Genomic DNA, 27,774 nt, shown 5'->3' on the forward strand with positions numbered 1-27,774 from the left:
ATTGATAAGTGGCTATTAGCCCAAATGCTTGAATTACCCTAGATCCCTAGAACAAACGAAACTCAAGACGGATGATCAAAATGTGAATGCTTCACTCCTTCTTTAAATGAGGAAAAAGAATACTCTTGGCAGGGAAGGGAGAGGCAAAGATTAAAACAGAGACTGAAGGAACACCCATTCAGAGCCTGCCCCACATGTGGCCCATACATATACAGCCACCCAATTAGACAAGATGGATGAAGCAAAGAAGTGCAGACCGACAGGAGCCGGATGTAGATCGCTCCTGAGAGACACAGCCAGAATACAGCAAATATAGAGGCGAATGCCAGCAGCAAACCACTGAACTCAGAATAGGTCCCCTATTGAAGGAATCAGAGAAAGAACTGGAAGAGCTTGAAGGGGCTCGAGACCCCAAAAGTACAACAATGCCAAGCAACCAGAGCTTCCAGGGACTAAGCCACTACCTAAAGACTATACATGGACTGACCCTGGACTCTGACCCCATAGGTAGCAATGAATATCCTAGTAAGAGCACCAGTGGAAGGGGAAGCCCTGGGTCCTGCTAAGACTGAACCCCCAGTGAACTAGTCTATGGGGGGAGGGCGGCAATGGGGGGAGGGTTGGGAGGGGAACACCCATAAGGAAGGGGAGGGGGGAGGGGGATGTTTGCCCGGAAACCGGGAAAGGGAATAACACTCGAAATGTATATAAGAAATACTCAAGTTAATAAAAAAAAAATCAAAAAAAAAAAAGATTGGCAAAGGTAGACACTAAGTTAAAGTGTGTGTAGAGACGAAGATACAAATCACTTGAGACACACACACACACATACAGAAAGAGGAAGAAATCGAGAAGAATAAAACACTAACAGGAAGGGGAAGGAACTCTCTCAGGTCTCTCGTGTTTGAGCTGTAGATGGGCATGTATGATATGAAGGTAGAAAGATGGTGATTAGGAGACTCCTAGGGGAGGGATAGATAAAAGGGAGCATAACGGGGCACGGTACAATGCTATTCATGTATGAAAACTGCAAGAGCACTCTTTTCTTTTGAGTATTAAATCAAAAGCATCAACAATCAAAAAGTAAAATACAGCCAGCCAGGCATGGTGGCACAGGCTTGTGCTGTCAACACTTAGGGTTGGGCATGACCAAGATGTCAGGCATTCCATGTGTTTGTTAGTGACACAGCCAGTTCAAGGACAGCCAGGGACACCTGAGACCCTGTCACACAACCAAAGAGGCCAATGAAGACAGTTTAGTTTGCACAGCCATTTTTACCCCATTGCTCCTTGAGGGCTTTAGTGTTTCTTTTGACACAGTGTCTCGGCCTCGAGCCAGAGCTCATGAACTTCACACCGACTGTAAGTGGTGGGCATGACATGACAGGAAGTAGCCTTTGCTCCTTGAGGTTAGCAGGGTGGAGACGGAGAGAGAACCCTGCTATCCTTTCCTAGGAAACAGAAACTCAAAAGCAGGGAAAGCGAAACGAAACTAAGCAGTACCACAAAGGCACAGGACAGAGGTGCATCTTTCTCAAGCCTTAGACCATAGTCAGTCAGTGTCTGGCTCCTGAGTAAAATCTGGCCCTCTGAAGAATCTCCCTGTTCAATACTCCAATGCTGTAAGATTGTTTTGTTGAATCCCTAGGCAAAGTGCTTGCTCAAATTCTTTTGGCGATGGGAAACTGATTCGTATGTAATTATGAAAGGTTTAGCATGGCCGGAGTTGGTGACTCTGCCACAGCAGGCGCTGGGGCATACCCACGTGTTTCCTTACATGGGTGGCCCCCTGCCTGCAGCCTGACAATGAGATTCTTGGCTATACTTCCATGAACAGTCATTCGAGGCAGAGGTGGGGTTTGGGTGCTGCTCCCCAGAGGACATGATTGACAGCAGAGGGACTGCAGTGGGTAGAGCATTTCAGTTCCTGTGCATTCAAACCCGTGCTCCCTGTGGGCAGTGGGAATGAGACAGTTTAAAGGGATGAGTGTGACCACAGAGTACCATTTGCTGTTAGGACAATGTCTAAAGAAACCCAGTATTGGTTAAATATGTGTGTAGTAAAACTTTCCCCACCACATGCTAAAGAAACAAACAAAAAGCTGAAAACAAAGAAAGGAAAAATAAATCCTTGCGTATTCTTGAGTTTGGACACAGAGGCAAAGAGCTACACAAACATGCAGTGTCGTAATTAGTATAAAAACAGACCCAAAGAAAGCAAAGTGATAGCAGTGTCTGTGTTCCTGTGTGTGAATGTGTGTGAGTGTGTGTGTGAGTGTGTGTGAGTGTGTGTGTGTGTGTGTGTGTGTGTGTGTGTGTTTCTCCTCTGCCAGTGTTGGTGCAATAGTCCTCTCTACATGCCTCTTCCTTCTCCCAGGACATCCCCATCTCTCCTCCTCCCAGCACCTGCTCATGAAAGCCCTGGGGCCAAGGCTGCTCTGGGAAGGCTGCTGATGATGGAAGGACTGTGTCCCCTTCAGGGAGACAGGATCTTCATGTTTAATTAAATTAAAAAGCTTCCATACAGCCCCTCACCTTTCTGTCGGCACAGCCTGTGTGCAGTCAGTTCCTGGTAGCTGGGACCCAAGTAGCCAACTGCCTGTGGAGCAACGTGCCTAAATTTTATTATGACTACTGGGATACGTATCTTACCCATGATTCTCTGTCTGTGAGGAAGACACACAGCAGTGGTCAGAAACCCAAACAACGACTGCATTTCAACAAGGAAAGATGTCTCCAACTCCATTCTCTGCTCCTCAGCCTGCAGGGGCCATGATCCCACCTCCCTCCAGTCTCCCTTGTTCTCCTCCTCCTGGCATGATGCCTGGATTCCACATAGGCGGTCCCCCCATGATGCCAATGATGGGACCTTTTCCTCGTGGGATGATGCCTTTGGGACCCGCTCCTGGGATGAGGGCACCCATGGGAGGCCACATGCCCATGATGCCCGGACCTCCAATGATGAGACCTCCAGCCCACCGTAAGACAGTGCCCACACAGCCTGGCATGACCCCACCAGGCAGATAAGAGCAGAAGCGCTCTTTATCATTTTGTATTTCTTGTGGTTTCACCAGGAGATCTTGGCGCTGAGCTTTCGTGTTTACTAGATGAATATGAGCAAATTTCCCTGAACCTTTCCCCTCCCCCACCTGCTCCTTCCACAAGGGCCTGCAAATTCCATGTAGTTTCATTTTTGTTTGCTCCTTTTAAATTAAGAAAAAAAAATGTTGTTGTTCTTGTTGTCAGTTCGAGTCACATTGGCACAAAGCACCTAAGTTTCGTGCTATACTACGTGGAGTGAGGAAATGCTTTCAAAGTCTCAGAGTGATGACTCAGACTAACTCAAAAAGTAGCAAAAAAGGCGGGGCTTACTCCGTTTTACGTCATCCAGAGTTCCCACTGTGGCTATACATATTGGCTCTCCCTCCACATTTGCATTGCTCTCATCACCCTTGCTGCCTCTCTGGACAAAGGAAAGGCCAGGAAGCCTACCAGTGCTCTGAGCTTCAGGGAACACAGCTTCTGGGACACAGAGTAAGTGAGCCAGGTCCACTGTGACAGATTCAACCCTGCTGTCTTTCTCTTTCTGTCTCCACACAACATCAAGTCCTGTCTACTTCTTGGCTCTGGGAGGATGTGGTGTTAGCATTCTGTATAAGCTTCACCCCCACAGTTACCTGGCAACAGCCAGGTATGCCTCACACTATGAAAGGGGCTGCTGGCCCCCTCCTCACCCTCTTGCTCTTGCTCTTGTTCTCCCTCCTCTTCCCCTCTTCCCCTTTGTCCCTTCTCTCCCTACTCCCCTCCCCCCTCTCTCCATGTGCTCATGGCCTGTCTCTTCCCCTCTCCTCTTCTACTCTTCTTCTCTCTCTCTGTCCCTTGTCTCAGTCTCTCCTTAAACCTCTCCACATGGAACCATGTTGGCCTGGTGTCATTTGTCTAGACTTGAGCTGAGATTTCTACCCCAACATGTGGGGTAGCAGTCACCTGCACAACCCTTCCCTCTCAGGTTAACCCTGGCTGTTTTCTTTCTAGGAATCTTGACTCCTTGGCGTCCTCATAGCTATTCTCTCAGAGTACGGGCTGTTGAGAACTTGGAGACTCTGAAAGCTTGGGGTGAGAGAAAATGACTTCCTCCTTGGAGGTGGAGGGATGGGATGGAGGGAGGGGATGGAGTGAGGGCTTAAAGTTGCTGGGAGGGAGCACATGAAGCTGGTTCTGAGGCTGACTAGTGAGGGAGGAAGAGGCAGGTCAGGGTGAGGTATGTTGAGCAGGCTTGTGTGGATCTCCTGAGTCCCTTTCCCCTTCCCTATCCTCTGAGAGACTCAGCACTGTTGAACATTGAGAAAGCATGGCTCCAGGAAGGGCACAGCCTGAGCTCTAGAGCCACAAAGACGCTTCTGTGTACCTTTACAATCCAGACGTTGAGAACTTCCCTTTCCCAAGAGAAATGCACAGCAGCAACCCAGAGAGAGAGAGAGAGAGAGAGAGAGAGAGAGAGAGAATGAGCTAGGGTTGGTTGGGCTGTTTGGTTTTTCATTTTCATTTGTTGCCCAAGAAACCGATCCATCGACTTCAGTCCCTTCTGTCTGTGCCTTCTCATCGGCCTGCGATCCGGGCAAACTAAGCACATCTGAATGGCATCCCCTTTCTGCCTGATATAGCTGACAGGCACCCTGCTTCCCTCCTGAGAGATTTCCCCCCAGAGTCTACAGTCTGAGAAGAAGGAACTACCTAGTAAAGTAGACCCAAGGAACCAGGAGATCTCTGAGCTTTACTAAAGTCTTGCAATTTGATGAGCTCTGGTGTCTCCCTTGCTTTTAAGCTCTGTCCACACTGTGTGCCTGAAGGTACAGGGTATGAAGAGTTTTCATTGCTGAGGTCTTGAACCGAGATGGCCAGTGTCCCAGGCTAGCCCACAGCTCCTGTAAAGGGGACTGTACTGTATCACCATTGACTTTGAAATTTCCCAGAGGCATGAGCATCGTCCTTTGACACTTTGGGGTGATATGTGATTTCTGTCCCCTCTCCATGTGCTGAGTGAACCAGGGGTGGCTGGCGTAGGACACAGCCTGATTGGGGAGTGCATGGGTGGGGCAGTGAACGGAACATGGTGGGGCTGCAGCATCCAACTTGGCAGAAATGAAAGTACTCCCCTCTTGGCAACACAGGTTGCTTTTGATCCAGATATGTCTGGTGTGGTTCCGTTGTAATATTTAGAGGGGAGGGAGGCAGAGAGGTTCTGGGTGTGAACCCTAGGCTGGCCTTCAATTCATTGCGCACGTTCTGCATGCCTCAAGCTCACAAGGCCTACCTACACCAGCCTCTGAAGGCCAGCACCAGCCTTGGCTCCTTGCTGCCTTCTAAGTATAGGCTTCTTGCTGGCAGAGCCTTAAGGAATGTAGGGTCAGGTCCAGGCAGCGCTCCTGTGCAGGAACCCTTAATACTGGGCACTAAAGCACACTGATCAGCTCTAGCATAATGCAGAGTCATCCTGAAGGTGGCGACACACACCTTCCTGTATGTTTCATGTGGTTACACCACATTGAGACCAGTGTTAAGCTTTCTGTGTAAACTTGAGTGATCCCAGTGTTCGACTCGATTGTTGTTCATCTCCTGGGAGTCAAGACTTCTTCCTCTAGCCTGACTTTGTCTGGAACTGTCAAGAGTGTGTTCAAATGCTCTCCTTCAGCTGGGCCCCATCTGGACGCATGGGTCTGAACTTATCTTAGGACAGTGTTATTCTCCATGCCCAGATCTGAGGGTGTGGGCAACCTGGAGGAAAAGTGTTAGTTTGTAATAGATATGGAATTCTAGGCCTCTCCTTCTGAGAGGTGCCCAGTGTGCCTCCAGAGACGGGACCAAGATCAAGTTTCTGGGAAAAAACCTAATGGTAAACACCAAATATATAAACAGTTTATCACTTGACCCAGCAAGTCAACTTCTGGAAACTCTCTAACACGCCTATGATTTTTGGGTCTGAGATAGTATGGCCTCCTTGTACAATGGGTCATGAATACATCCTCATATTAATTAGCATATATGAAATAATATTAATTAAATTCCTAGAGTCAAACTTCCCCCACCATACATACATACACACACACACACACACACACACACACACACACACACACACACACACACACACATACAGAAAGAGGAAGAAATCGAGAAGAATAAAACACTAACAGGAAGGGGAAGGAACTCTCTCAGGTCTCTCGTGTTTGAGCTGTAGATGGGCATGTATGATATGAAGGTAGAAAGATGGTGATTAGGAGACTCCTAGGGGAGGGATAGATAAAAGGGAGCATAACGGGGCACGGTACGATGCTATTCATGTATGAAAACTGCAAGAGCACTCTTTTCTTTTGAGTATTAAATCAAAAGCATCAACAATCAAAAAGTAAAATACAGCCAGCCAGGCATGGTGGCACAGGCTTGTGCTGTCAACACTTAGGGTTGGGCATGACCAAGATGTCAGGCGTTCCATGTGTTTGTTAGTGACACAGCCAGTTCAAGGACAGCCAGGGACACCTGAGACCCTGTCTCACAACCAAAGAGGCCAATGAAGACAGTTTAGTTTGCACAGCCATTTTTACCCCATTGCTCCTTGAGGGCTTTAGTGTTTCTTTTGACACAGTGTCTCGGCCTCGAGCCAGAGCTCATGAACTTCACACCGACTGTAAGTGGTGGGCATGACATAACAGGAAGTAGCCTTTGCTCCTTGTGGTTAGCAGGGTGGAGACGGAGAGAGAACCCTGCTATCCTTTCCTAGGAAACAGAAACTCAAAAGCAGGGAAAGCGAAACGAAACTAAGCAGTACCACAAAGGCACAGGACAGAGGTGCATCTTTCTCAAGCCTTAGACCATAGTCAGTCAGTGTCTGGCTCCTGAGTAAAATCTGGCCCTCTGAAGAATCTCCCTGTTCAATACTCCAATGCTGTAAGATTGTTTTGTTGAATCCCTAGGCAAAGTGCTTGCTCAAATTCTTTTGGCGATGGGAAACTGATTCGTATGTAATTATGAAAGGTTTAGCATGGCCGGAGTTGGTGACTCTGCCACAGCAGGCGCTGGGGCATACCCACGTGTTTCCTTACATGGGTGGCCCCCTGCCTGCAGCCTGACAATGAGATTCTTGGCTATACTTCCATGAACAGTCATTCGAGGCAGAGGTGGGGTTTGGGTGCTGCTCCCCAGAGGACATGATTGACAGCAGAGGGACTGCAGTGGGTTGAGCATTTCAGTTCCTGTGCATTCAAACCCGTGCTCCCTGTGGGCAGTGGGAATGAGACAGTTTAAAGGGATGAGTGTGACCACAGAGTACCATTTGCTGTTAGGACAATGTCTAAAGAAACCCAGTATTGGTTAAATATGTGTGTAGTAAAACTTTCCCCACCACATGCTAAAGAAACAAACAAAAAGCTGAAAACAAAGAAAGGAAAAATAAATCCTTGCGTATTCTTGAGTTTGGACACAGAGGCAAAGAGCTACACAAACATGCAGTGTCGTAATTAGTATAAAAACAGACCCAAAGAAAGCAAAGTGATAGCAGTGTCTGTGTTCCTGTGTGTGAATGTGTGTGAGTGTGTGTGTGAGTGTGTGTGAGTGTGTGTGTATGTGTGAGTGTGTTTGTGTGTGTGTGTGTGTGTGTGTGTGTGTGTGTGTGTGTGTGTTTCTCCTCTGCCAGTGTTGGTGCAATAGTCCTCTCTACATGCCTCTTCCTTCTCCCAGGACATCCCCATCTCTCCTCCTCCCAGCACCTGCTCATGAAAGCCCTGGGGCCAAGGCTGCTCTGGGAAGGCTGCTGATGATGGAGAGGCTGGGTCCCCTTCAGGGAGACAGGATCTTCATGTTTAATTAAATTAAAAAGCTTCCATACAGCCCCTCACCTTTCCGTCGGCACAGCCTGTGTGCGTCAGTTCCTGGTAGCAGGGAGCCAAGTAGCCAACTGCCTGTGGAGCAACGTGCCTAAATTTTATTATGACTACTGGGATACGTATCTTACCCATGATTCTCTGTCTGTGAGGAAGACACACAGCAGTGGTCAGAAACCCAAACAACGACTGCATTTCAACAAGGAAAGATGTCTCCAACTCCATTCTCTGCTCCTCAGCCTGCAGGGGCCATGATCCCACCTCCCTCCAGTCTCCCTTGTTCTCCTCCTCCTGGCATGATGCCTGGATTCCACATAGGCGGTCCCCCTATGATGCCAATGACGGGACCTTTTCCTTGTGGCATGATGCCTTTGGGACCCGCTCCTGGGATGAGGGCACCCATGGGAGGCCACATGCCCATGATGCCCGGACCTCCAATGATGAGACCTCCAGCCCACCGTAAGACGGTGCCCACACAGCCTGGCATGACCCCGCCAGGCAGATAAGAGCAGAAGCGCTCTTTATCATTTTGTATTTCTTGTTGTTTCACCAGGAGATCTTGGTGCTGAGCTTTCGTGTTTACTAGATGAATATGAGCAAATTTCCCTGAACCTTTCCCCTCCCCCACCTGCTCTTTCCACAAGGGCCTGCCCTGCGAATTCCATGTAGTTTCATTTTTGTTTGCGCCTTTTAAATTAACAAAAAAATGTTGTTGTTCTTGTTGTCAGTTCGAGTCACATTGGCACAAAGCACCTAAGTTTCCTGCTATACTACGTGGAGTGAGGAAATGCTCAAAGTCTCAGAGTGGTGACTCAGACTAACTGAAAAACCTAGCCACAAAAAAAAAAAAAAAAAAAAAAAAAAAAAAAAAAAAAAAAAAAAGCCGGGCTTACTCCGTTTTACCTCGGCCAGCTTTCCCACTGTGGCTATACATATTGGCTCTCCCTCCACATTCGCTGTGCTCTTGAATTCTCATCACCCTTGCTGCCTCTCTGGACAAAGGAAAGGCCTGGAAGCCTACCAGTGCTCTGAGCTTCAGGGAACACAGCTTCTGGGACACAGAGTAAGTGAGCCAGGTCCACTGTGACAGATTCAACCCTGCTGTCTTTCTCTTTCTGTCTCCACACAACATCAAGTCCTGTCTACTTCTTGGCTCTGGGAGGATGTGGTGTTAGCATTCTGTATAAGCTTCACCCCCACAGTTACCTGGCAACAGCCAGGTATGCCTCACACTATGAAAGGGGCTGCTGGCCCCCTCCTCACCCTCTTGCTCTTGCTCTTGTTCTCCCTCCTCTTCCCCTCTTCCCCTTTGTCCCTTCTCTCCCTACTCCCCTCCCCCCTTTCTCCACGTGCTCATGGCCTGTCTCTTCCCCTCTCCTCTTCTACTCTTCTTCTCTCTCTCTATCCCTTGTCTCAGTCTCTCCTTAAACCTCTCCACATGGAACCATGTTGGCCTGGTGTCATTTGTCTAGACTTGAGCTGAGATTTCTACCCCAACATGTGGGGTAGCAGTCACCTGCACAATCCTTCCCTCTCAGGTTAACCCTGGCTGTTTTCTTTCTAGGAATCTTGACTCCTTGGCGTCCTCATAGCTATTCTCTCAGAGTACGGGCTGTTGAGAACTTGGAGACTCTGAAAGCTTGGGGTGAGAGAAAATGACTTCCTCCTTGGAGGTGGAGGGATGGGATGGAGGGAGGGGATGGAGTGAGGGCTTAAAGTTGCTGGGAGGGAGCACATGAGGCTGGTTCTGAGGCTGACTAGTGAGGGAGGAAGAGGCAGGTCAGGGTGAGGTATGTTGAGCAGGCTTGTGTGGATCTCCTGAGTCCCTTTCCCCTTCCCTATCCTCTGAGAGACTCAGCACTGTTGAACATTGAGAAAGCATGGCTCCAGGAAGGGCACAGCCTGAGCTCTAGAGCCACAAAGACGCTTCTGTGTACCTTTACAATCCAGACGTTGAGAACTTCCCTTTCCCAAGAGAAATGCACAGCAGCAACCCAGAGAGAGAGAGAGAGAGAGAGAGAATGAGCTAGGGTTGGTTGGGCTGTTTGGTTTTTCATTTTCATTTGTTGCCCAAGAAACCGATCCATCGACTTCAGTCCCTTCTGTCTGTGCCTTCTCATCGGCCTGTGATCGGGCAAACTAAGCACATCTGAATGGCATCCCCTTTCTGCCTGATATAGCTGACAGGCACCCTGCTTCCCTCCTGAGAGATTTCCCCCCAGAGTCTACAGTCTGAGAGGAAGGAACTACCTAGTAAAGTAGACCCAAGGAACCAGGAGATCTCTGAGCTTTACTAAAGTCTTGCAATTTGATGAGCTCTGGTGTCTCCCTTGCTTTTAAGCTCTGTCCACACTGTGTGCCTGAAGGTACAGGGTATGAAGAGTTTTCATTGCTGAGGTCTTGAACCGAGATGGCCAGTGTCCCAGGCTAGCCCACAGCTCCTGTAAAGGGGACTGTACTGTATCACCATTGACTTTGAAATTTCCCAGAGGCATGAGCATCGTCCTTTGACACTTTGGGGTGATATGTGATTTCTGTCCCCTCTCCATGTGCTGAGTGAACCAGGAGTGGCTGGCGTAGGACACAGCCTGATTGGGGAGCTGCATGGGTGGGGCAGTGAGTGGAACATGGTGGGGCTGCAGCATCCAACTTGGCAGAAATGAAAGTGCAGCACAGGTTGCTTTTGATCCAGATATGTCTGGTGTGGTTCCGTTGTAATATTTAGAGGGGAGGGAGGCAGAGAGGTTCTGGGTGTGAACCCTAGGCTGGCCTTCAATTCATTGTGCACGTTCTGCATGCCTCAAGCTCACAAGGCCTACCTACACCAGCCTCTGAAGGCCAGCACCAGCCTTGGCTCCTTGCTGCCTTCTAAGTATAGGCTTCTTGCTGGCAGAGCCTTAAGGAATGTAGGGTCAGGTCCAGGCAGCGCTCCTGTGCTGGAACCCTTAATACTGGGCACTAAAGCACACTGATCAGCTCTAGCATAATGCAGAGTCATCCTGAAGGTGGCGACACACACCTTCCTGTATGTTTCATGTGGTCACACCACATTGAGTCCAGTGTTAAGCTTTCTGTGTAAACTTGAGTGATCCCAGTGTTCGACTCGATTGTTGTTCATCTCCTGGGAGTCAAGACTTCTTCCTCTAGCCTGACTTTGTCTGGAACTGTCAAGAGTGTGTTCAAATGCTCTCCTTCAGCTGGGCCCCATCTGTGTTATATTACTGTGTGACAGAGGCCAGCCTGCTCTACATGGCAGGTTCAACATAGCAAGAGCACATATCAACAACCATAAAGAAAAATAATTTAAAAAAGACAATTTAAATAAATAAAAAAAATCAGTACATTTCTCAAGTTTCAGTCAGGGTGAGCCCGGATCATGAAATATATTACATTATCCATCCAGATGCCTTCTCCACTCCCAGATGCTGCGACCTTACTAAGCCCTGGCACACTAGCACTCAGTGTGACATTGAGCAGCAGTTTACAGGGACTGCGTGGATGGTCCAGAACTTTAGAGTACTTGTTGCTCTTGCAGAGGACCTGGGTTTGGTTCCCAGTACCTACGTACTATGTCACAAACATGCCTATCTTTAGTTCCAGTGAATCCCTCCTCAGATATCCCTTGAAGCGAGGTGCATGTGTGTTGCACAGACATACATAAGGCAAAACACTCATTTTAAAAACACTGCAGCTCACAGGGGTTTACAGAAGCTGTCAATCACTACTTTACAAACAAATTGTACGTGAGAGATGTGGTGGCATGGTGAAACAAATGCCAAACTTTCTACTCGGGTTTCTGCCAGCACGGCAGACCATGATGAACTCTTCCCTTGGGCGGGGGGGGGGGGGGAAGATAGCCCTTCGTGTCAGCGAAGTGCTAAGTCCTTCAGGTGCGGTTTACTGTGTGTGCTGCACAGTGGTTCACTTCAGAAAGGTCCACAGCTCAGAGAAGAGCTTGTATCTGAGTGCAGCCAACACTTCCCACCCATTTCATGAAGCCGACGTGAACGCTACACGAGCATCTTTGAACACCGGTACTCAGAAGAGAATCCTATACACAGAATCTTAAGTCAAATATTAACAGAGTGAATTCTGTCCTAGGCATGATACCATAGTGATGGTGTGTACTTGGGATGTTGAGGTGGCAGCATGGTTGTAGGCTAGAATAACGCTGGGCAGAAAGAGAAAGGAGAGGAAAGAACATAAATAAGCACTTTATTCCTTCTATAGAAACATTAAAAACAACAAAAACCACATTCAGTACTAAAAGAAATCTCATTCTTACATGGCTCCTACTCTACAGGAGGACACACAACCTGAAGTTCTCTCTTTTGAACACCCTGGACTTCAAGCAACCCAGATTCCGAGCCAAGGTAAAGTGAGCCAGGTTCTTACCATCATCCTGCAATCCCATTTTCTTTCTATCCCTACTCCAACAGCACGTCCAGTCTATTGTTTTGGGGATGAATAAGAGACTGATGGCTCAGCCACACTGTCTCGTGTAAAGCCTGAGATATTTTCTGTCCCTTCTAATATCTTTGTTTCTTTGGCATTTCTATAGCCCCTTCTACAGACGCAAGTCCCTTCTATGGATGCACAGGCTACTGGGGCTTTGCATGCTGTGGGAGTTAGGTTGAGAGCAAATGCTTTCCTCTGATTGTGCAATGGGGAGAGCTGCAGGGTGCTTAATTACTCTTGGACAATAACAGAGTTCCTCAGACCCAGGTTTAACTCTTAGCTCCACAAAGATGAATTCTAATTATGGTAGCTTGGGCACTGCCCAATTATGCATGGTCTAAGCCTTGCTACTGAGGCAGGGGAAGCAGAGGTTTGTGTAGATCTCCAGAGTCCTTTAAGGATGCCCCATCCATGGGGTTGGGGATTTAGCTCAGTGGTAGAGCGCTTGCCTAGCGAGCGCAAGGCCCTGGGTTCGGTCCCAAGCTCCAAAAAAAAAAAAAAAAAAAAAGGATGCCCCATCCTCTTAGAAACCCGGCCCTATACGCAGAAACTAAAGAGAGATCTCTACATGAAGAAGAATGAAGTGAGATCTCACATGACAGATATAATTCAACTACAGATGGACTAAAGGGATATATTTCACATCCCACAGTTGGGGTGCTGATAAATGAGAAGCCCCATATCCTGATCTGTTGAAAAGTCCACAGCTGGATAGAGTCTAGTGGGACCCTTCACCAGATTCACAAAGGGCCAAGAGGCATTTGACAAAAATTTTAATGTCGTTAACCATTGAAAAGATGCAAGAAACACAGTTAAATATGATTTAGTCTTGTCACAATGATTGACTTCCTTAATGTTTAATTATTATTTCGTTAGTGCAGATGGTTTTTCTGCATGTATGTATGTACATTGTATGTGTACCTTGTGCTCACAGAGATAGAAGAGGGTGACATGGAGTTACAGATCCCGTGTGCCGTCATGTGGGTGCTGGGAATTGGGTCTGCATCCTCTGGACAGACAGATAGTACTCATTACAACTGAGCTATCGTGACATCAGTGTCATGACTGTCTTTTTAAGACTAATTTTATTTCATGTGTGTGAATGGAGCTTGAGTTTTTTTTGCAAGAGTAGCAGGTGCTCTTAACCATGAAGCCATCTCCCCAGCTCCTGCACCCTGCTATCAAAAGATGAAAGATGCCTGTTGTCACAGATGTGGAGTAACAGGATCCCTCCACAACACGGGTGGAAGAGTAGGAATTAGAGTGAATAGTCTGGAGACCATAGTGGCTCCTCAACAAGTGAGAAACACTACTAGATATGTCCAAGGAAAACGATGTCATTATGCCAGAGAGACAGCTGCTCATCCCTGGCTATTTCCGCATTTTGGAAAGAGTCAAAGTATGAAATCAGACCAAGTAAGATACACAGATGGGTAAGAGGTACAGAAGATATAACACATGCACACCGAAGACTGATATGGAGACTTAAAAGGAAGGCGATAGAGTCATTTGTGAACACATGGATAAAACTGAATGACATTATTTTATGGAAGTAAGACAGGCCAACCCTGTATGAAGTCACTTTTATAAGGAATTTAAGGAACCTGATTGGATGCGAGTAGAAGTTAGGATAGCAGTGAGCAGGAAGTGGGTTTGCTCATTGGAATGTATTACTGAAGGACTATCAAAGTGGGTCATGTAAGAGGAGCCTTTGCAGAACGGGGTGCCTACTCAAACAACAGTGTGTTTTCCTTTTGAAAGCTATTAAGTCAGACTCAGGTTTGTGTACTAAGGGTAGAACCTAGAGTCGAGGACGTGCTGGTCCAGGGTTCTGATTGTGAATTCTGTCTCCACTCCTCTGGTTATTTGGTATTTGGAGAAAGAGATCTGCTAACTTGCAAAGGCTGGCCTTGAACTCACTCTTCATTCCAGGCTAGTTTTGAACTTAGGATCCTTCTGCCTCAGGTGGTTCCTGGGTAGCTGGGATTACAGGATGCACTACCAGACCTAGCTGTAGAAGTTGGTGTTTTGTATTCTTCACACAGATATACCAACTTGTATCATTTTTGTATAAGTAATGCATATATCAATTAACTTAATGTAACCATTCCATAATATGTACACATTTCATAGTTTTATTCTGCACTCTGAATACACAACATTTCTGTTAGTAAAAAAAAAGGGAAAGAAAGGAAGGAAGGAAGAAAGAAAGAAAGAAAAGTGGAGAAGAGAGGAAAGAAGAGAAGACAGACAGACAGACAGACAAAGGCTGCATAGATGAGTCAGCAATTCAGAACACTGGCTGATCTTCTATGTGTCCTGGATGGATTCTATTTGTAACACCCATAGGGCAGCTCACAACCATTTTTAACTCCAAATCTGATATCCTAATGTCATCTTCTGGACTCCAAAGACACAGGCACACAAGATGGTTCCTACACAAAGAATAAACACCCATACAAATAAAACATTTTTCAAAACAATAGTACAACACAGCACCCTTAAACATATTCATAGAGTGAAAAATTTTACAGTGCATGAAAGAGTCCTGCGTGTATCTACCTGGATGACATTGACAGTCACAGTGACTCATGCGAACTGGGTTCCAGGAGAAAAGTGAGTTCAATGTAGGACGCCCCACAGTGGTGGACAGACATTGCATTTATTTGATATGGCCAAGTCAATGAAATTTTCCCACGCGTCTCCCAGCCCATTTTATATGGCTGTCTTTGCTGTCATTTTCTGTGTGAGTGTCCTCTAGTGTCAAACAGCAAAGGAAGCTGCAGATGAAAAACACCACAGAGAGGTAGACTGTGAGAAAGATGACTTGATGTTGGAGGTGATGTTTTTCCATTCACATGAGCCTCTCTCTTATTAATTGAGAATAGTTTTACAGAATAAAGGTTTCATTATGACATCAGAAAAAAGATATTCTTTGATCATGGGAACCCCCTTTACGCTCTCTTCTTCCCCCCACCCCCTCCTTTTCCCACATACGTTAATACCTGAAACACATTATTCAGTCATACCTTTTAAAATACCACATATGTCAATACCTTTTTTAAAATTTTTATTAGATATATTTCTTTACTTACATTTCAAATGTTATTCCCCTTCCCGGTTTCCTGTCCATAAGCCCCCATTCCCTCTCCTCCCCCTCCCAAATACAGGTATTCCCCCTCTACATCCCCCTTACTGTCCCACCCTCATATTCCCCTGCACTGGGGGGTCCAACCTTGGCAGGACCAAGGGCTTCCCCTTCCCCTGGTGCCCCAACAAGGCTATTCTCTGCTATATATGCAGTTGGAGGCCTGGGTCAGTCCATGTATAGTCTTTCGGTAGTGGTTTAGTCCCTGGAAGCTCTGGTTGGTTGGCATTTTTGTTTTTATGGGGTTGCAAGCTCCTTCAACTCTTTCAATACTTCCTCTAATTCTCCCCCAAAGGAGTCCTGTTCTCAGTTCGGTGGTTTGCTGCTAGCATTGACCTCTGTATTGGACATGCTCTGGATGTGTCTCTCAGGAAAGATCTATATCCCGTCCCTTTCAGCATGCTTTTTTTTTTTTTTTTTTTTTTAGTTTTTCACTCTATTTAATTGGCATTTGTCATTGTGGACAGAATGGTTTTGTTCTTTGGAGACCTTTACTCCTAGGAGCCATATCTTGCTTCTGAAATGCTCTGTAGCTGCTGCTGCTGCAATTGGACCCTTGCAGTAGCCACCTTAAAGCATGCTGTCACTAGAACTTCAGGACGGTCCTGACCATGTCATCATAGTGACCATCTGGAGGTGGCTTCCTCTGACTTCCAGGTTGCAGGAACTTCTTAATTGTAGGAATGTTGCTGATTCTTGTCTTAAATGCCTGCAGCAGAGAGAAGTCAGACAGCACAGGAGCACTGAGTTCTTCCACCATCAAAATGGCTTCCAGTAGCTGTATGTCTGCCCGACTGAGTTGGTTGCCAACAAGAAAAACCTCTCCATGGTCTTTTAAAATCCTTTCAAACTCTGGAAAGTAACAGGTTTTAACCCTCTTCACTACTAAAGCATTGCTCTCCTCTTTTTCCTAGGGGCTTTAAATGGAGCCCCGGCAATCTTCATCATCAGGTCCTGGGTGCCATCAGCATGCATGTCAATCCTGACTCTGTCCTTCAGGTTCTTCCCATATAGGTTGTGCTTGGCAGCCAAGAACCTGAGGATGGCTCTGGTCTGTGTCAGTAGCATCCCGTCTATTTCCACCAATGGAACTCGGCCAAAAAGCAGGCATCCATCCTTTTGCAACTTCTCATATTGTTCTCTTGTCTCAAGAAATTCTTCTTCAAACTCCACTCCAGTCGTAACCAGCAGCCAGCAGATCGACTCCATCCTTCCCCTGCCTTGAAAGTAGTAGAGCTTGGGTTTGGCTTCCATGACTCCTGGTTCAAAGTTTCCTTATTCTTCTGGGATTTTTGTCTGCAGGAACTAGAGAAAGAATCAGCATGCATTTTTTAGCTTCATCAATCTTATCTAGTTTTGGTGGCTGTATATATATGGGCCACATGTGGGTCAGGCTCTGAATGGCCATTCCTTGAGTCGCTGCTCTAAACTTTGCTTCCATATCCCCTCCTATGGATATTTTTCCCCTTTTGAGAAGGAGTGGGAGCATCTGCATTTTGGTCATCATTCTTCTTGAGCTTCCTGTGGTCTGTGGATTGCATCTTGGGTAATTCGAGCTTTTTGGCTAATATCCACTTATCAATTAGTGCATACCAAGTGTGTTTTTCTGTTATTGAGTTACCTCACTCAGGATGGTATTTTCTAGTTCATTCCATTTGCCTATGAATTTCATGAAGTCATTGTTTTTGATACCTGAGGAGTACTCCATTGTGTAGATGTACCACATTTTTTTAATCCATTCCTCTGTTGAAGGGCATCTGGGTTCTTTCCAGCTTCTGGCTATTATAAATAAGGCTGCTATGAACATAGTGGAGCATGCGTCTTTGTTATATGTTGGAGCATCTTCTGGGTATATGCCCAAGAGAGGTATAGCTGGGTCCTCAGGTAGTTCAATGTCCAATTTTCTGAGGAACTGATTTCCAGAGTGGTTGTACCAGTTTGCAATCCCACCAACAATGGAGGAGTGTTCCTCTTTCTCCACATCCTCACCAGCATCTGCTGTTACCTGAGTTTTTTATCTTAGCCATTCTGACTAGTGCGAGGTGGAATCTCAGGGTTGTTTTGATTTGCATTTCCCTTATGACTAAAGATGTTGAACATTTCTTTAGGTGCTTCTCAGCCATTTGATATTCCTCAGCTGAGAATGTTTTGTTTAGCTCTGCACCCCATTTTTAATATTTGGCTCTCTGGAGTCTAACTTCTTGAGTTCTTGTATATTTGGATATTAGCCTCTATCAGATGTAGGATTGGTAAAGATCTTTACCAATCTTCGCAATCTGTCGGTTGCCCTTTTGTCCTAATGACAGTGTCTTTTGCCTTACAGAAGCTTTACAGTTTTATGAGGTCCCATTTGTCAATTCTTGATCTTAGAGCATGAGCCATTGGTGTTTTGTTCAGGAAAATTTCTCCAGTGCCCATGTGTTCAAGGCTCTTCCCCACTTTTTCTTCTATTAGTTTGAGTGTATCTGGTTTGGTGTGGAGGTCCTTGATCCACTTGGACTTAAGCTTTGTACATTGTGATGAGAATGGATTGATTTGCATTCTTCTACATACTGACCTCTAGTTTCACCATTTGTTGAAAATGCTGTCTTTCTTCCATTGGATGGTTTTAGCTCCTTTGTCAAAGATCAAGTGACTATAGGTGTGTGGGTTCATTTCTGGGTCTTCAATTCTGTTCCACTGATCTACCTGCCTATCTCTGTACCAATACCATACAGTTTTTATGACTATTGCTCTGTAATACTGCTTGAAGTCAGGGATGGTGATTCCCCCAGAAGTTTTTTTATTGTTGAGTATAGTTTTTGCTATCCTGGGTTTTTTGTTGTTCCAAATGAATTTGCAGGTTGCTCTTTTAAAAGCTACATTCTGCATCTGAGAGTAAACACACACGATTTGTCTTTCTGAATCATTTCACATACTATAATCCTCAGCCCCATCCTCCTTTCTGTGTTGGATTCTGTTCTTCCTTATGTCTGAGTAAACCTCAATTCAGGCTGAGCATGTAGGGAGTGTAATTGTGCACATGTTATGATTTCCTCATCTACTCGCCTGCTGATAGGGCCCTTTGCTCGTTCATGAACTCAGCTGTTGTGAGTAGGAGGACAACCCACATGAATGGACAAGTGTGTATCCAGGACGACAGCCTAGATGCTTTAGGACATATGCCCAGGAGTATAATTTCAGTTTTCTTTTGTCATAATAGGATATCTTTTATTTGTTTCTGGATAATTTCATGTTTGTAACAACGTATCCTGGTCTCATGCCCTTCCCTTCAACAATTCCCTAAATGCACTTCTAGCCCCTGCTCATTTGATCTCTCCAATTAATTGATTGATTGATTATGACCCACCAAGTCCAGTTAAGGCTGCCTGGTGAATGACCTTGTTGACTGATCGTGGGCAGGTAATGACACCACAGGAAGCCATGAGTGCAGTGGCCACATCATGCCCAGAAGACAGCATGTCCTAGTATTCATTCCTGTCCTCCAGTCTTTACAGTCTCTCTTTAAAAGGGGTGAATTTAATTCATAGTCTATATGTACATGTGTTTTGCCTGTGTGTATGTATGCGTACAAGGGGTGTGTACAGTGGCTACAGAGGCCAGGAGAGGCTCTCTGATTCCTAGAACCAGAGTTATGGATGGTAGTGAGCTGTCAGGTCTGTACAGTGAAACAAACCTAGGTTCTCAGGAAGAATAGTGCATTTTCCTAACCATGTGTCCACTTCCCCAGCCCCTAGCTCTCAGCTCTGAGATTCTTTACTGTGCTCTCTGCGTCGATGTTCCCTAAGCCTGAGAGGGCAGGTCATGTTGATGGTCCATTTAAGGAAGGGCATTCCGTCCTCAGTTATTCTCAACACCCAGAGTAGTGCTAAGTCTCTGTACTGCTGCTGACTACAACAGAGACAAGCTACTGGGGCCATGGTTGAGGGAAGGCTTCATCCAAATATAGAAGAATCACGGGGAATGTGTGCTTCACATAGTATTTTAAATTTACTTATGTATTTGTATGTATCTTTTTTGCCTGAATGGTTTTCTTAGTACCACGTATCTGAGTCACAAATGGTTGTGAGCCACCCTATGCATGCTGGGAATGAATGATACTGGAGTGCTCAGGAAGTGCTCAGGCAGTGCTCGTTGCTGCTAAAACATCTTTCCAGACATGAGAAAGTTATTTTTTCTTGGCAATCCCTCTGGGCCTTTATTAGGATTCTGCCGATGTCACCACACAATGTCCAAGTATGGGAAGCAGGGCTTCTGATGCTATAATCTGTCATGTCAAACAGGGAAGGAGAAGCCTTACTGCAAGATGGAGTTGTCCTGTCTGGGATTCTGAGGACTGGTCTAATTGTAGATGGAAACCAGGATAGTCCCTTTTGAGAATAAGTGACGTCATTCAATATCTCAGAAAGGAACCAAACAGGATGTATAAGACCACACTAATTGAATTTAAAAGAAATATTCAGTAAGGTTCAATGCCAGACTTGCTAGGCAGAACAATGAACCAGTAAAATTAAAGATCAGTGAAACCCTGAAGCCCAGAGAGCATAAAGAACTGAAGAAAACCCAGAGAGCCCAACACTGTGTGGACCGTTATCATGAGGACTAACACACTAATTGTTTCTGTCCCCAGAATCTGAAGTCGGACAGAGTTGACGAGTTATCTGAAGGACAGATGGCTGGAAACCTCCCACGGTTGGTGGAAGATGTAAATCCACAGACATTCACAGAGCCCTCTGTTCAGCTCAAGTGTCCAGGGAATATTTTTCAGGGAGGACGGCATGCCAAGCCAGGAAGCTGGAAGGATTCACAGCATATAAAATGGTTGCTTTTGTCATACTGGGAAGAACTGGAAAGCAGCATCAAGACAGACAGAAGAAACAGAGAAAGTGCTAGAATTTTGACCGAGTGTTCCTGAACAGTGCTCAAATATGAAAATCAAGGTTCCAGAGCATAGAAGCCATACCAGGAGGGAGCTGGAGAATGGAGAACACCCATGTTAAAGCAGGAAAGGGGCCAGGCTGTGCCTCCTGGAAAATGCTTTTCTGACCCTGACTGTCAACCCCAACAACTTCCACATAAGAAAGGGGAGGGGATGGTATCATAGGACAGAATCAGATGAAGTGAACCAAGCCAGTCTCAGAATGACAAATCTCATACCATTTCCTCTCAGTTGTGGTTCTTAGAGGGTATATATTACACATCTGAGAAACCGTGTGTGTGTGTGTGTGTGTGTGTGTGTGTGTGTGTGTGTGTGTGTGTGTAAAACATGAAAGTAGAGCTGAATTTATCTAAGGGAGCATAAGGGACAGATGGGGCGGTGGCCTCAAAGACGTTGGACAGGAGTGCACACTCAGTGTACAGCATTAAGTTAAATGTCCTTTTGTAGGGCTACAGTATTGGCTCAGAGTGAGGTATCTTGTTGCTCTTATAGAGAATAGGGTCCAATTCCTAGCACTTACATAGGAGCTTACAAGCACCCTATTTCCAGCCTCGAGGGATCCAACAACTCTTCAGACCTTCAGTGGTATCACGCATCTCTGTGTCACGCGTACATATATGCAGACAAAACACTCATACACATAAAAATATAAAATACATAATTAGGCTAAAATATTTTAAACTTTCTTGTAAAACACAGTGCCGTGAACGTAGAATGCATATACACAATGATGTTTTTTAATCCAAAATAGAAGAGGATCGTACAGTCATGACTGAAAATTAGAAAATTTAGTGAGTGTTCATTATTGTAGTCAGTTCAAAATTGTCCCAACAGTCCCTAAACAAATATCACCTCTGACCTTCTCACTTGCTCATCCACAGCAACTCAAATGGTTGTGCTGTCTGGTAACGCTGGCCTCTAACTGGTTAGGTCCTTCTGTAATGACTGTTTCTGTCTTGCAGGAAAGGATTTCATCTGGGAAGCAGAGACAGTAACTGCAAAATGAGCATCACTGTCGATCAGGACACAGACTACGCTGAACTGGTTCTGTCTATAGGAGAAATCACACTTGGAGAGAAGACCAGGAAATCAATGAAAGATAGTCAACGGAGAAAAAGAGAGGCCAAAACTTTCCAACAGGCTGTATGTACCCTGTTGAATTCTGGAGGAGGCGTGGCCAAGGCTCGCATTAAAAATCAAAACTACGACTTCAGCCGAGATGGAGTAGGACAGGATTTGGAAAATTTCTTACCTCATATCCTGGATTTTCCTCATGAATACCTAGACTTCAAGCAGGTCAAAGACTACTTTCTCATGTTTGTGAAAGCATGGAAGCTGAAACAGAAAGGTCCAGGGATCACCACCTTGAAAACCAACTTGTACATCAGAAGCATCTCATCCTCAATTGAACTGAAAGCAGTCAATGCAGTGAAGTTCCTCAAATCCAGGAAATGTTCTAAAGGGAGATCAGATTCCAGACTGAGTTCACCCGGAACAATCGTCTGTAATGAAGTACTAAATGAATGTCTTAACTTGTTTAACAGAGACTGTTTTACCTGTAAAGAGAAATTCTGTTTCACTAAAGCCACACATGCTGAAGTAAAATTGACTCCTAAGGAAAACATTTTAGAAATCCTCCCTCAAACTGTTTCTTCATTTGCAAACGCGGATGGGGGATATTTGTTCATTGGTTTGGATGGCAAAACCCAGGAAATTATTGGCTTTGAAGCAGAGAAGAGCGACCTTGTGCATCTAGAGAGTGAAATAGAAAAGTGCATCCGACAGCTGCCTGTCACTCACTTCTGTGAGGAGAGGGAGAAGATCAAGTACACGTGCAAATTCATGGAAGTGCACAAACCCGGAGCTGCGTGTTCATTCGTGTGTGCGCTCAGAGTGGAGAGATTCTGCTGTGCAGTGTTCGCTGCAGAGCCCGAATCCTGGCACGTGGAAGACAGCTGTGTGAAGAGGTTTACCGCAGAGGACTGGGTGAAACGCCAGATGGATGGCCCAGCATGTGAGAAACAGAGATTAATAATCAGCTTCCACTGGGCTGAGGGGGTTGAAAGATGCTTTCTGGGACTTGGGCAGCCTGAGAAGTCCTCAAATATCAACAGCTAATTTACTGATCTCTGCTAGATACAATCTGTAGTTCACAACCCCTAGTTTACTTTGACCCACTTAGAATGTTCCCTATAGAACGTATATTACCTGCTTATGTAATACTGTGAGCTATTTCCTTCAGAATGACCAAGTCTCATGCAATCTGCCTCTCCAGTGTCTAGAACTGGAGCAGGAAAAGGAAGGGGCCAGGCTTCATAATTCCTCTCTAGGTCTTTTCATCTCTCCCAGGAGCTCAAGCTGAGATCCCCACAAAGTTTCAGGCCAGAGGAAAATGCAGCCCAGCTTTTTACACCATAATAGTGAGAGTGTTGTCCTGTCCTAGCCTCATGGCTTACTCATTTCGCTCAGAAAGCTGAACAGCACAGCCTTGCATGGTCACTGTCCTTCCTGTACACTGACCTTCACACATCCACGCAGAGTTGCCTATCCAGTCCCTCTTGCCTCTTTCCAGAATGTTTCTAGCTTGATTCTCCCAGTCCCTCTGACAGCTTCTGTAGCCCCCTCTCAGGTACCTCTGCCCTGATCTCAGTTCTCTGGTCTCATTCTGGTTTTAGGATGTAAAACCCTCATGGGAGCTCACACCTGAACCTTACGGTTTCCAAAAACATGAGCTTCCCAGAGTCTTCATAGACTCTTTCCTGAGCAGCCTTCCTGCTTTCTAGATTGAACTGCTTTTAAAATAAACCAAATCTGCTGACATTTCTCAGTTGGGAGAATGCTTGCCTAGCATGTAAGAAGTTCTGGCTTCAATCCCCTGGGCTGCATAAAACCCTAAAACTAAGCATGGTAGTATACTTGTGATCCAAAATCTTTGGAGGGAGATGCAGTTGGATCAGAAATTCAGTCACCCTTGGCTACATAGCGACTTTGGGGCCAGTCTGGGCCATGTGAGACCCTATCTCAATTTAAAAACGAACAAACAAACACAAAGTAAAATGCACCCATCTAATTGTTACTACATCCAACTACTCGTAGCATCCTTTCTACAGTTATGTTTAGTTGAGGGTAGTGTAATGCAGTTCAGTATCACCAGAGTTTAATTTGGTAGTTTTTTTGTTTGTTTGTTTGTTTGTTTTTGTTTTTTTTTTTGTTTTTTTTTTTTTGGCCTGATAATCTAACTTCCTTTTCGATTAGGAACTCGTGGTTTACTTGAGACTTCTAATGGGCTTTTCAAGAGTTATTGCATTTATGGGAAACTTAAAATTACTTTTGTCTTCACAGGTTTCTCCAAGCAAGATAAAGGCCCTCTTCAGTCAAGCCGACTGCCACACAGTCCCCGTAGCTGCTGTCCTGACAATCCTGATGCTCTTCAGCAGAGTGCTGGCCTTCCAGGTAGACACACTTGGCTGCCTACCTTGGTTGCCGTGACTAGGTTCCGGCCTCCTTCCTCAGCTGGGCTCTGTGGTGAAGCGTGTCTCCAGGCTTCCTGCACTGGGAGTGTTACTTGTTTTCAGTTCCCTCAAGTAACTTGGTACACACACACACACACACACACACACACACATACACACACACACACACACACACACGATAGCAGCACCTGGCAACATGTGACATTCTCAGGGAGACAAACAAAGAAATTTCCTCTGTAATTCTAATCTGCTGGGTAGAAGGTGATAGTGTCTTTTCCAATTTCTTCACTGGATACAAGGCTTTGAAGAACTATGTGTTACCTTATGACTGGGACTGCTAGTCTGTGCTCACCAGGGAAGCCTAGTCTGCCTTGTGCTCCTCTCTGAGGCATCCTCTCCCCCATCCCTGGAACTCTGGGAAAGTTCTGCTCCCTCCTTCGCTCTGTAGAGCCTCCCCGTTTTGCCATGTTTTCTGCCTGCCTCATTACTTGACTGTTCTGTCCTCAGCGTTAGTCTGACCTTTGCTCCCTGACTCTTCTCATGCATGGAGTTCCCCAGAGGAAGCCTCTGACGAGTCCTGGTATGGAAAAGGCAGGACCGTTAGTGTTCAGCTGCCTCCACGGCTCTCCTTGGCAATTTGGTCTCGAAGTCCCCTTTGCACCTACTTCCTTCCAGTTCCTGAGTCAGCGTAAAGTATCTTGTGTTCACCTTCTGGGTCAGAATGCAAAGTGTAGGATTTACAAACTGCTTGGTGGTGTGTCACACATGACAATCCAAGATTTTACTTTTATAATTTGGTGTGTTTCTTTTCTTGTCTAGTGATATCTGGAAAGGTGATAAGCTCTCCAGAAGCCCTCTGCGGGAAACTGTTCTCAACACAGGAAGCGCATGAGCAGTTGCTCTGGGCACAGTTGGACTCGCTTCCTAAAGGAACGCTGGTCGTCACTAAGAGATGGGCTTTGGATCTACCCTTGCAAGACAAGCACGGAGTCATCTTGGATACGCTTCATATTCCCCAGGACAGTCTCCTGACCCTGCATGGCTTTGTCCTGGGAGGTGAAGACCTGGAGGATGACAGCACTCTTCTGAGGGAACTAGGCGCTGAGTTAAAGGGCTATTATAAACAAACCGCCGTAACACTAAAGCAGACGTTGGCAAACCATGGTAGTTACACTGAGAAAATAGGTATCGCGATAAAGATAACATACTTGGGTCATAATAAGGCAGTGTCCCTTTATGATTCAAGCTCGAAAATACACTATCCCACAAAATATTATCTGACAACCGAGACAGCAAAGAACTTAGAAAAAGCTCTTGCTGAAATCTTAGGGAGTCGTGAGTCTTTCTACAGTTTACCTAGGCAAAACTGTAGTGATCATTTTATCTTTGCGTTTTTTCTTTCTTTTTCTTTTTTACTTGTTTTTCTTTTTTGGAGCTGGGGACTGAACCCAGAGCCTTGAACTTACTAGGCAAGCGCTCTACCACTGAGCTAAATCCCCTACCCTTATCTTTGCGTTTTTAAAGACGTGATGTTATATAGTTTACTCTTTGAAGAATTATCCTAACTCCTGTTCAAGGCTGGCTTTGACATAAAAGAAAAAATGGTGTATGGCACAGTGATATTTTACAATATGTAGGTTCTTCAATTCTATAAAAATACGAAAAATGTGACATTGAGCTTTATAGAAATAAAACCAATTCTGGAAAAGGAATTGGCCATTGGAGCTGGCAGTGACAAGCTAAGCATTAAGAACATGTCCCTGAGCCATGCACCTGGCCCCTGCCTTTGATTCCAGCACCTGGAGGAAGGCAGAACCTCCTGGTCTATGTAAGAGTTCCAGGACAGCCACAGCTATGCAGTGAGAGCCTCTCTCAACATTTGTTAATTAATTAGCTAATTAATTAATTAAGAAGTGTTTCTCCTCATCTGCATAGCCATTCCTTCTTGCTAATGAAATGCATGGTGCCTTTAATGCACAGGAGACACTCTTCCTAGAGAAGTCAGTAAAGAAAATGTTGAAATACATGGATTAATATGGAAAAGTTTTTGTCATGGTGTTACTATCCAGCCTTGTGTGTTATTGTTGTTAAATACTTAATTTGTATGTGACAACCTGAGGAAAGGCTTTCCACAGAGGCAAAGGTCAGAATATGTGGAGATTAAATGGCAAATGCTCACAACATCATGTACTATATACAAGAGATTTCCAGAAAGATCAAAGAGACATTGAAACTGAATACAATTATTTTCTGTGAGGAGAGTACATTCTGTCTTAAAGGAAGACATTGTATCTCTTGGATGGAACACAGTCCACAAATCCTAGGCCATGCTAGCAGTCTCTATGGGGCTATGTATAGCAAGGCATCTATTTTTCTATTTGAACCCTCATTTCCTACGAGGTATCGATAATAGGATGTGAGATGGTGATATTGCTCGTTTAATCATTGATGTGCTGTATTTTTCACGTTCATATTGTTGTGTTGTTTGTGCTGTAAATAACGCCTGTAAAGGTATTTACAGCATTGGGTTTTCATTAGAGTATTACTCTTTATTTGAGATGTTGGTATTTCCTTCATAAAGAAAGAAGTGTCTTTATTGTACATGTACATTTGTGAAGGATAAACTCTCTCAACATTCGGCCCTTAGCGGCTATTGATAAGCAGTGGTAACCTGTTGTGACTTTTGATAGAGTTTATCAAAAGACCGGTTGCCCTTCACGAGAGGTCTGATGACTGGGCTATGAGCTGGGTGCTCACAGCAACCAATCCTCTTAGCCATGTTTTCTCTTTTGATCTATTTCTTTATCGATATGATTTATTTTTAAAATCTACATCGTTTTTCATCTACTCTGTTCTCAGAACTGTGTTGTTATGAATATAATTCTTCTGCTTGTATCTTTCTCTGATGAATCTTCATTGTCTGACTTGGGGAGTTCTACTTACCAAACCTTGGACGCCAAACAAATGTTCCACTCTTTTAATATGTTTCTAAAATAAATGATCTTTACAAAACATCATCAAATTCTCTTAAAGAATTCTTATTGCTTCCCAGGATTCTGTTTCCAGGCTTTCCTGTTTTAGGTGTCTTGATGACTTGGGATTGTGGTTTTCAGACACAGCGACACGCAGATACATTTATGCACTGCTAATTGTTTATAATGCTACTTTCAGGGCCTGAGCAAGTGCTCGGCACTTAAGAGCACTGGCTGCTCTCGCAGAGACCAGGTCTGTATTCCCAGGACTCACATAGCAGCTCACAACCATCTGTGAGTCGAGTTTCAGGGGATCCATTACTCTCACCTGCCCATAGAGAACCTGAGGTGAGCATGTGGGTCATTCTAATACAGGCACACAAACACTCCTACGTAACATATCATCCAAGTAAGTAAGTTAACACAGTTCATGTATTTGTCAGCTGGAGAGATGGCTCAGTGGTGAAGAGCACTGACTGCTCTTCCAGAGGTCCTGTGTTCAATTCCCAGCAACCACAGGGTGGCTCACAGCCATCTGTCATGGGATCCAATGCCCTCTTCTGGTGTGTCTGAAGACAGCTACTGTGTCCTCATATTAGTAAAATAAGTAAATCTTTAAAAACTATATATTTGTCTAACTTTAGTTAAATTTTGGATTTCTCTCCCCAACACCAACTTTTTTTTTTCTGGAGCTGGGGACCGAACCCAGGGCCTTGTGCTTGCTAGGCAAGCGCTCTAAATCCCACTGAGCTAAATCCCCAACCCCTAGCATCTACTTTTAAAAAGAAAAAAAAAATCGACTTTAAGCTGAAGTTAAGTGATAGCTCCATCTAACTGGTACGTAGCATATTACATTGCCTTAGCACCATCCGTTTTCCTAAAAGAAGCAATGGGTTCATTACTGTGG

At 45.3% G+C, this 27,774-nt stretch overlaps 2 protein-coding genes across 3 annotated transcripts; one reads left to right on the forward strand and one right to left on the reverse strand.

Moving 5' to 3' along the window:
* The first annotated feature begins 3,439 nt into the window (after window positions 1–3,439).
* Slfn4 (schlafen family member 4) lies at window positions 3,440–26,912 on the forward strand. 2 transcript variants are annotated; one of them, NM_001430210.1, is given in 8 exon segments: window positions 3,440–3,534; window positions 4,036–4,116; window positions 8,606–8,940; window positions 9,442–9,522; window positions 12,181–12,250; window positions 20,114–22,436; window positions 23,765–23,875; window positions 24,715–26,912. In NM_001430210.1, coding segments are annotated over 3 exon segments (1,764 nt in total). In that variant the 5' UTR covers window positions 3,440–3,534; window positions 4,036–4,116; window positions 8,606–8,940; window positions 9,442–9,522; window positions 12,181–12,250; window positions 20,114–21,424; the 3' UTR covers window positions 25,356–26,912.
* On the reverse strand, window positions 16,070–16,692 carry Gsta4l1 (glutathione S-transferase, alpha 4 like 1). Its single transcript, NM_001270386.1, has 2 exons — window positions 16,471–16,692; window positions 16,070–16,192 (listed from the first exon to the last, which is right to left on the reverse strand). Exons 1-2 carry the CDS (start codon window positions 16,690–16,692, stop codon window positions 16,070–16,072), a joined length of 345 nt encoding a protein of 114 aa, NP_001257315.1.
* Window positions 26,913–27,774: the final 862 nt, after the last annotated feature.

Source organism: Rattus norvegicus, chromosome 10, assembly GCF_021556685.1.
Source record: "Rattus norvegicus strain SHRSP/BbbUtx chromosome 10, alternate assembly SHRSP_T2T, whole genome shotgun sequence".
NCBI lineage: Eukaryota > Metazoa > Chordata > Mammalia > Rodentia > Muridae > Rattus > Rattus norvegicus.